Source organism: Dendroctonus ponderosae, unplaced genomic scaffold (genome assembly GCF_020466585.1).
Source record: "Dendroctonus ponderosae isolate FM_Combo_2020 unplaced genomic scaffold, Dpon_F_20191213v2 Dpon_F_20191213_1, whole genome shotgun sequence".
Classification (NCBI taxonomy): domain Eukaryota; kingdom Metazoa; phylum Arthropoda; class Insecta; order Coleoptera; family Curculionidae; genus Dendroctonus; species Dendroctonus ponderosae.
Window position 1 is genome coordinate 30956965 of NW_026017110.1, and position 10401 is coordinate 30967365.

Sequence of the window (10401 nt, forward strand, 5' to 3'; positions counted from 1 at the left end):
TGTGTAAACACGTGGTTCCGGTGGGGTGGCAAAACACGAAGCAGCGAAGCTTCAACACTGTAGTTGGGACGCGAGGATGATTCACTTTGTTCCAAATTTGAAAACAGACAAGCAGATTAGGAGTATTGTTCATCGGATGAGCAACGATGAATTTTGTGGCGTAAACCCCTGGGAGTTTCAGTGAGTAAATAGCCTAAGCCACGCCCCCTCTCTCGTTGGTGCAAAGACCAGCCTGCACCAACCAGAGCAAGGAAGCACGAATCTGACCATTTTTTAATGGTCAGATTCGTGCCCAATCAACCAATTTCAAATTTGGCCCTCTAGCGGCCAAAGCTGATTAAAACTGTACAGGGTCCCTGTAATATATCTTCGAGACTTCAATCAGGTACCTTCGTAACTTTTAGTGCTATCATAAAATTAGTATCTTTGGTAATTCTTTACCCTACAGTCTGCTGTGGCACGCGCACACGCCCGCGCGCAAGGTACGTGCAGCCGAAAATCGCATATTGGTCAGCCATGTTGCCGAACTACCATCAAAGTAAAAAATGAGTTTCAAAATGACGTTGAGAAAACGGCGAAAATTACATTTTTTCAAATTGAAACCCCCAATTTTGATAATAATTTTATCTTATTCAGTATTAAAAATAAGGGTAAATTTATGTAAAGTTGTGTATTACAAAAAGAATGGGGTAAAGTTAAATCATGAACTTGTGACACATTTGCCATTCAATGCCCACAAAAACAAAAACCTTCACGCTGTGCTGTTAAACAAATTGAACAGTGCCTATTCAATTCATAAGGGCAACCATAAAAATTAGAGAGCCCTAGATTTAAAGAAAAAAACGGCTTTATGTCCTTGATACAGGGGCGTGCGGTCCATGGAAGCAAGGAAACATTGCTTCGCCTAGAATTCTCTAGAAGTCGACCAACCGAAAGTTTAGAAAAATAGTCTTATTATTTTATTTTATTCATTGTGTAATAAACCGCAAAATTCTTACTAAACGGGTCGAGCCTCCATAACAAATACGCTCCTTAAGTGGTGACGTCACAAATTAGACAGATTCAGAAACTGTATCTAAGCAAAAAACACGAAGTTTTCAAAGTGTGCTGATTATCTTAACAGTGAAGAAAAAGAAGCATTCTAAGGTATGTATTTGCATTTAGGAGTGTCTTAGCAACGATTCTACATTGAAATCATAACGTAATTATTAGCAGTTTTCTTTATTTTCGACGAAAATGTCTTGGTAACCTCAAACTTGATGTGAACGGATAGCAGGTTTCGTATTACTAACTGTGTTAAAACCTGTTATTTGTATTTAAATGTTATAGAATAATGGTTATGTGTTGGGCTCCTGAATATACAAATTATAATGATCGTGAAAATGTTCGTTTTTTCGTTTTCCAAAAGACCCACCCACACGAAATCGATGGGCAAAGTCGGTACGCTTAGTAAATCTTTTGTTGTTGTTGGCATACCGTATGTTGTACTTGAAAATGATTTGCAGGTGAACTCTATAGATCCTGGTCCTGGTGCCTTTGTATGCAGTTGTCATTTTCTTGATGGAAATAATTAAAATGGCCCTATACAGCTCTTGGTCATAAGGTACTGTAGTAATACAGTACTTATCGCAAAATAGTTAAGGCAACGGAGTCCCGAAAAATTAGCAGAACGAAAATATCTGTCGGAGCTGAAATACCAAGCTACCACTTGAGTACAAAATAACTACAAATTCCTGTAATTTATATATAATCACATGCATATAAACATAATTTTACAGACCTGAAACTGAGCCACAACTTTCGACTTCGACGGAAGGTATTCCTGAAACCTTTAAGTCTATAGCACGAACTGATGCTGAAAATGATTTTCTCCAATAACTACAGGAAGTGTCAACAGAACTTAACAATTTATCTGAACGTTTTTTAATCGAAAGTATAAAAGGAAATGGCATCTTAGTATTTATGTATTTTCCTACTGATGCAATATTTAAATGTTTGTTTGCATGCAACAAAAAGGTAGTTGTTGATAGAGACTCGATTATAAAAAGGCACAAATAAAGTATCGTAAAAAACACCCAGTGGTCGTCATTATAATTATAAAATAAATACAGTCCACTTTGAGTGCCAAATAAAGGCATTCCAAAATACTGGCTCTCACATCTTTAAGTCAAGTAGGCGAGTCTTCGGTAGCGAACACTAGCTCAATGACATTGCCTCTCTCTTAAGAGTTTTCACCCCTCTTTAACTATGCACAGTCTTCTTTAAAGCAATCCGCTACAGCATAAAATTGTGCCACGTGACCTGCAGACACTGAAAATGTTAACTTATCATTAGAATCGAGGAACTAACAGGTCGGGATGTGTATTTAATCCACAAATTGTCTGCAAGGCATATAGACATTCGTATCCAACAGCAATCAGCTGTTAGAAAACATAACCTGCCGGTTGAAAAACGTTTAATTTAAGGAAAAGTAAGAACGATGTATCAAATGTAGTCAACAAAATAGTTCCTAACGACAGCAGTACTTCCTTTTTTCTAATATTAATGCTTAGAACCTGCAGATTTCTAGAAAAATACAGAATGAAACTAGGACCAATGCTAAAAAGATACGACAATTCATTTGTGTGTATAGAGTCCTTCGGCGCGGGCATCGTCTGAGGTCAGACTAATGGAGCGTAGTAGGCAATGGAAATACCACGGACTGGATAAGCAGTTGTGTAGATTAAATACGCACTGTGCGCATTCACCTTACGTTTGATTTTGCAGTTTGTGGGAATCCAGAGATAGTAGTAGGAGTAGTGGTGGCAGGAAAAGTGTATTTAAAGATTGCTTCTCTTGCCTAAAATTTCACCGCACGCCTCTGTCTGGATATAATTACGTATTATTGATACAATAATAATTAATAATAAATCAACGGTTCTTAATATAACTGTATCATATTATCTATAATTCGGCAATAAATAAGTTTACGTAATCTTTGTTTGTATAATTTATGCGTCCGGGCATAACTATTAATTATTTGCAAAAAGTAACTGACAGCTATAACCATTCCTTTGGTATTTGTTGTATTCAAAATGGCCACTTTCGTCATGGCAACTAAGAATGACAGGATTTAAAAAAAGATGCTGCAAAATAGCCATATAAAAACATTAAATTGGCAATATTTCGAAAACTAAACACTTTTGGAATAGACAACCTTACACAAAATTACCCTTATTTTTAATACTGAAAAAGATGAAATTATCAAAAATAGAGGATTTGGAAAAAACAATTTTTGGCGTTTTCTCGGTCATTTTGAAACTTATTTTTTAACACTTCGTTTTAATAGTTTTCTAAATGTTGTCGAAATTCCATTAAAGTAAGGCCTTCTCGACAAGAAATGCAACTCAAATAAATTTGAGTCTCTACTTAAGTAGACCATATTCGCTTATAGGAAAAACTAATATTTATTCGAATGGCTGCAGATGTAATTTTTTACATAAATTTTCAAATATTTCAAAAACGGTTATTATTAGGAATAGGAGATTATACATTAAATATACAGGGTGTCGCAATAAGGATGGTAAGCGGCTGTATCTTGGAAAGTATGTGTTGTAGAGTGATCGAAAAACAAACTTGAAGAAAAGAATTTGCGGGAAATTATTTTTTAATTTCTCAGATGACCACTAGATGGCGTAATTGCAAACGGTATTTTAAAAAGTCGATTTTATACAGAAATTGTCCTATAAGTGAAACATTTAGTAAGTTTAGTCAAAATATGATAAAAAACCGTACTACTTTCCTTATGAACTTTTTGCCTAACTTGTCAAATAAAGCGTGGGGACTCCCCAAACTAACCCAAACCGCTTAATTCAAAGAAACCTGTAACTCCGAAACGGCTTCACCGATTCCAAAGTTTTTACTATTAATTGAAAGAGCAATAAAAACTCTACAATATGTGATATAACAGCAATCTTAATCATTTTCGAAAAATCCGCTGTTCGAAAAAATTTCTTTGTTTTAATCTTTCACAAAAATTTGAAATACAACCATGAAGTTATTTTACACGCATTCGAAAGCACAGAAAAAAATGAACCAAACCGCAAAAACCGCGCCTTAAAATAATTTCTGTAATCGATTTAATACTTAGAAATAATAAAGGTTGCCTAATTCAAATAATTAAAGTAGGCTTGGGAAGAAAAAATGTTGTTTTATTTTGTTGTTGTTTTTTCCATTATTTTCAAACTTACTAGATGTTTAACTTATAGGGACAATTCCTACTTTAATTATTTGAATTAGGCAACCCTTATTATTTTCAAGTATTAACTCGATTCCAGAAATTATTTTGAGATGCGGTTTTTGCGGTTTGGTTCATTTTTTTCTTTGCTTTCGAATGCGTGTGAAAATTATTTGATGGTACCGGAGAAAAACACCGAAATGTTTTTGTAATACTTTAAATGGTAAACAACAAAATTGACTGGAACCCAGGAATTACTTTTGAATAATCTTTTGACTAAACTTACTAGATGTTCCACTTATATCTGGACAATTTCTGTATAAAATCGACTTTTTAAAATACCGTTTGCAATTACGCCATCTAGTGGTCATCTGAGAAATTTCGAAATAATTTCCAGCAAATTATTTTCCTCAAGTTTGCTATCAATTTTTTTTTTCGATCACTCTACAACACATACTTTCCAACATACAGCCGCTTACCATCCTTATTGCGACACCCTGTATTTAGAATATGGAGTAGAATTCACAACAGTAGGTAATAATATATATAGTGTTCCATTTAAAATAAGTAAGTTGATCACACACTACTCACTGTTACTACATATTAATAAAAGAACGATATAGTCAACACTCTGTACCCCACAAACATTTTTATTCTTATGGAACATACTGTATTAATTTACCTTGAAAAATCCTCCATGAAAATTAGGAAATCGCAATTAGCGATAGCATCATATTCGCTTTTCACAATCTCCAAAAGTGGTCTATCTCYAAATATTGCTAAAGAATTGTAGTACTCTTCATAATCTTCCAAACACTTCTTGTCYTTTTGTAGTTCGGTWCTTTCAATGTCTTGTTCAAAGAGTTTAACATAAAACCCGTCGCCATTAAGCAAACATGGAATTTTGAGAAATTCTTCCAATAAATAAGCCAGTTCGCCCAATTCGCTCGAGTTTAGGAATATGCTTATCACCATATTATATTTCCTGTGCTCCTGGGATTTTTTAAATGCTTGCTCTTTAAAAAACTATCGGAAAAATATGGGGTTTGCGATGTGAACATGGTGGGTTGTAGATTTTTTTACCGCTAGATTGTCTTGAGCCAATTTGGCTAAGTCTTCTTTTGGAATGCAAGATTCCAATCCATAATAACAATAGCAATACTCCCAAAACTCTCCCAACCCACCTATTAAGTAGGGTTTGCCACCCCACATACTGATTTCCTTCCAAATGATTGGGCCTTTCACCATATACCAGCTATGTTTCGTGTTCAAGTCTGCAACAAAATCCTTCAACAAAAAAAAAGTTCTCTTAAAATGCCCTTTAAATCTGAATTTGGAAAAGTATTCATTACCGGCCAGTCTCGTTTCGACTTTTCAACTTTTTTGTACTTGAAATTAGGCAAATGTTCAAAAAGGTTATTGAGCTACGTAACAGGCATGTGCGAAATGAGGACAGTCGGGATTTCCGCAAATTGCATAAAATGACATTTCAAAATTGTAATTGAAATGTCACGTATTTTATAAATTTACTGTGACAATGAAATCTGGTTTTTATTTATAGATTTATACAAGGTGATTCAAAATTGGCAACATTCTTCTGGAGGTGTTGCAAAAACGAAATCATAAGTTTGACTGAACTATACAGGGTGATTCACAATCTTATGGACACAGAGCAGGGGCGTGTAGAGAACCTCAAAACAAGTCGAGTTTCCATTTAAGTTTTTTTCGTCAGGCCCATGGTTAACGAGATACAGGGTGTTAAAGTTTTTAAAAATATTGGTATTTTCTCTTTAACTCCTACAGTTTGTGCGATATTTCGCTCAAATTTTGAACGTAGGCTACCCTTTGCCCGTAGGCACAGCATAAAGATTATACAGCAGCGTCACTCTCGAGGCGGCACTTTGAACCTTTTACGTTTTCATTGACTTTGAAAGAATATGATGTTCAGCCATTGAACTGTTTTCAAACGATAGAAGGAAATAAGCCAGGACCGCATTGCACAGTTGTTTTTTGTACATTGTAAGAGAGATAGACTTTCGAGGCCATTCCTTGAAACTAATGGGTTTTTAGGCCGTCGTTGGGTAGAATTCCTTCTTGACGTTTCGCAAGCACGAGTGGCTTGCATCTTCAGAAGTGGTTTGCTTGAAGGCTTACACTGTTCTGATGCGATTCCTCGGGGGCAGTTCGTATTTATGCACCGGTTGCGCTGACGTGGTTTGTGATGACGTAGCCTGTGCCATCGGAGCATGCGCATTCTGTTGGCGGTTGCTATCCTCCGGTGTACTGGATCTCTCCTGTCCTGAGCTGTTGCTTTTTCTTGCTGTTTTTGCGTTGGTGAGTGCTGGAAACCATATCTTGTTCAGCGCCATTGTCTCTTCTTTTCTGTTGAAATTGTCGTCGTGTTTGTAGATTTCAATGGCTTCTCGTATTAGTCGGGGGCGATAGCCTGTTGTTGTGGCCAGGATCTGTGCCTCTCTGAAATAGATGTTGTGTGTTCCATCGCTGACGGAATGTTCCGCCACTGCTCACTTTCCCACATGTCCCAGTTTACAATTCCGTCGGTGTTGTTCTATTCTCGTCGCAACCGATCTCTTAGTTCCTATGTAGACTTTTCCACAGGAGCATGGAATCCGGTAGATTCCTGCAGATGCGAGGGGGGGGGTCTCCTGTCTTTTACTGACCCTAGACATTCTCGGATCTTTGTTGTCGGCTTGTAGACTGTTCTTATGTTGTGTTTCCTCACGAACCTCCCAATTATGTCCGTAACCTTGGGAACAAAGGGCAGGAAAGCTTTCATAGTGGATTCACTTTTTTCCGCAATACCTTATGGTCCAAACGACTCCCCTGCCTACACACCAAAACACCCAGGAAGGCCAGTTGGTGGTTTTGTTCAACTTCCATGGTAAATTGGATCTGGGTGCGGTTTGTTTAGATGATCGAGGAAGATGTCCAGGTTTTTGCGTCCATGCCTCCATAGCACGAACGTGTCATCGTTTCTTCTTTTGTCTCTTCGTTTCCTTGCATGCTGTTCTTTCTTATTCCTTCGATCTTATTCCAGTCAGCGTAATGCAAACAGTTTTCCAGATTGTCGAAGACGTTTAGAAGTTCGCTCTCTGTTGCTGCTAGTTTACTTCTCACGTTGTGGATCCTTTCCCTTAGGAATAACTTCTCGGTTCTGTTGTATATCCTGTGTCCTTGCGTGGTCCTAAGGGTTCTTTTGCACTTCAGCAACCGGTTGCAAAAATCTACAGGGTGTTTTTTCTCGAGGCATACCCCACTTTTACCCTCTGAACTTTTTTGTGGTGTGCCACTGACTTCGATCGAACAAATGTAGGAATTTGTTGTTCATTTAAAAAATAATAATTTCTCTTGCAGTTTTTTCGTATCTGCCTTCGTTTTCGAGTTATTTGCACAATAAGTCCACCTAGGGTTTTTAGGTGATTTTCTATGAATTTTCTTATACATTTTTTTTGTGTCCTTTTATTCACATGGTTTTGTGAAAGCTTGAAGTGTTGAAGTTAAAATAGAGATGACTGACGAGTGAACTTTAAACTTGATTTTTTTTACTTTAACTTAATTTACACTAACTGAGGTTTATCGGCTGTAAGCTATTCCAAATAAAAATTCACAAAAATGTAACAAATATTTCGATTAGTTATGAAATGAAAAATTACACAATTCGAAAAAGTCTTGATCATCAAAATTATTGAACCTGTTCTCCATTTCTTGATACATTAAATCCAAAATTATCCAACATTATCAGTGCGTGTTTGCTTTCTTTTTGGGACAAAACTTCTCTATCATGATATTCCAGCATTTTCAGTCATTTCTCTTTTTATTAATAGAATTTTTAAATTCGATAATTTTTTTGACACAGAACCCAATATAATTTGTTTAGCACGGTAATAAAGTGAATAGGTTATCGCAGACAAGAAATACAGGGTGTCCGCTGTTGGAGATCAGCAATGGGGGTCTCGGTAACCATACTAGAATCGAGATTGGTTAAATTAGGGCAAAGTCGCGCAGTCTAGAGCTTACTAAAATGCTCAATAAAAATTTAAAAAAATTCTGCTACTTCTAGATATCCAGAAAAAATTGAAATTCTAAAAAATAGTTTTTATTTTTTCCTTAGCTTATTTGACGCGCAAATTGTTCTCTTCTACAACGTGGCGATGTTGTATCTAAAATCCGACTTATGGATTCTCGACAACCATCATCAACTTTGTTTTTTATATGGGTGCCATCTTAGATTTTTACATGTTTGAATTCAGCTTTTCTTCTGATTACGATAATGTCACATGTTAATGTTCAGTTTTGCTGTTTGGTGAAAATAACAAAAATCCTGTTTTTGCAAAGAGTGGTTTGGGCACCCATTCTTTTATTTAATCAATAGATTTTAGACTTATTTTTTGATAATAACTATAAAAGTATAAGTTTACCACATAAAACATCAGTTTTCGTCTATAGAAATTAGGCCTGGATAACACTGTGTCGAGTTGCGCTTTTGAGTTGATGCCGCTCTATGAGTTGGTGAGTTATAACTCATCGCGCCTCAATGTGTCGCAACTCGAATTGAGCTTGTGGCGGAATAATTCTTGAAATCAGAACTTTTAAAGGACATTTCTAATTACCAAGTTGAAATTTCGTTGGTTTCTATCATCGATCGGAAATTGAGCAACAGTTTCATTTTTAAGTGATTTATTCGCAGGTTTTTTCTTTAGTCAATATTTTTACAAAAACAGAAGTAATTCCGTTATTAATTTTATTTTTGTCGTTGTGTATTAATCACAGATGAGTGAAATTCGGACAAATGTAAATGGCTCTAAATTTAAAGTTAAAATAGTAAAAGATCGGGATAGGTTGTTGACTTTCGTTAAGTGGGAACCTGAAATTTGCCTTTGGAAATATTGCCGTGCGAACAGGCACTTTCTACAAAAATGCCAACAATAAACAAACTGAAATCGCACTGCCAAGTAAAGCATGAATCATTCAAGGGCGAAACTATGAACATTCAATCATGAAACGGCAAACAATTAAATGATCATATAATCATGTTTATTCTGTGGTTCGGTGTCTTTTTTCTCGAAAAAGTGTATGAATGTTCAGCTTGCTACCGACAGTATGCGAAATTGGTCGATAATCGCCTTCTTAAATGGGAAATATTGACCCTTATGGTTATTATGGCCCTTATGGCAAGTCCGATAGTTTATGAGTATAGTAAACTTGAGGATTAATAGGTAGAAAATGGAGGATGGGGTGCCAGCTTGCTAAAAGCTGGTAATAATGATCCCTAATCTATAAAGCTTTTAGCTTGAACTTTTAGTGAGTTTATTGTTCCAACAAACAACTGAAGTTTTATGGTTTCTTTATATTTCTCTCTCTTTGCTTTGTTGATTTCAACACACATTTTCTTCTCTTTCCAGGTGGCACTATGCAGCATTCGGTAAGAACTCGTAGGGTGGATTTGGTATCGATTCAAAATTGGTTCTTTCGTAGTTAATTTTTAAACTCGCTAAAGAACCGCTTCAGATATGGAAATTTGAGATCCAGTAATCAATACAGGAAGCATCGGCTTACTGATAGGGTAGATTTGGTTCCGATTAAACCATTGATTCCTTCACAAATTTAACTGAAATTTTTAAACTTTGGGCGGCTTTGTATTTTTACATCAAGCTCATTTGAAGCTTGTCTTCAAAGAACCGTTTCGGATCTGCAAATATGGGTTCCAGTTTTATGTTTTTTGTTAATGCCATTGCAGAACTATAAAAGTCAATAGTTTTAGTTTTGTCTGTTTTTTTTATGGCGAAATCGACTGAAACATGACGCCACCTTTTTTAACCCTGCTCAATAATCTTTTGAGTTACAGAGTTCGTTTTTATCGTTTTTTATCATTGATAGAGAATTGGTAACTTGATTCAGTTATAACAACGTGCGTGAGTAAACTCTAGTGGATTTGTCACAAAAGTCACACGAAATTTGAATATCAGACATTTAAGCGCAAGTAGCGCAAGACGCCAAGACTTTTTTTTTTCTCCGGTGAGGTTTGGGAAATGCTCTTTTATGCACTCCCAGAGCTGGTGGTCTGTCGCGCTGGTATGTGTGGGACTCCAGCTAAGCTGTTTACCCACTAAAACCCTTTCCTCACCGCCGAGGTGGTGTTTGGCCTCGCACCGCGGTCATTTCTG

General features: G+C 36.3%; 1 protein-coding gene and 1 long non-coding RNA gene across 3 annotated transcripts in view; one reads left to right on the forward strand and one right to left on the reverse strand.

Annotated features, from left to right (window-relative positions):
- Nucleotides 1–5720, reverse strand: part of LOC109541866 (putative malate dehydrogenase 1B) — a 9382-nt gene extending 3662 nt beyond the window's left edge. Inside the window, 4 exon segments of the mRNA XM_048661490.1 lie at nucleotides 4899–5242; nucleotides 5300–5503; nucleotides 5569–5637; nucleotides 5639–5720. Of these exon segments, the coding sequence (XP_048517447.1) occupies nucleotides 4899–5242; nucleotides 5300–5503; nucleotides 5569–5637; nucleotides 5639–5704 (683 nt within the window). The 5' untranslated portion in view covers nucleotides 5705–5720.
- LOC125505441 lies at nucleotides 1020–2074 on the forward strand. 2 transcript variants are annotated; one of them, XR_007282169.1, is made up of 2 exons: nucleotides 1020–1146; nucleotides 1506–2074. It is a non-coding gene; the product is annotated as an uncharacterized LOC125505441 (long non-coding RNA). The 2 variants fall into 2 exon arrangements; XR_007282173.1 differs by lacking the exon at nucleotides 1020–1146 and adding an exon at nucleotides 1162–1440.
- Nucleotides 5721–10401: the final 4681 nt, after the last annotated feature.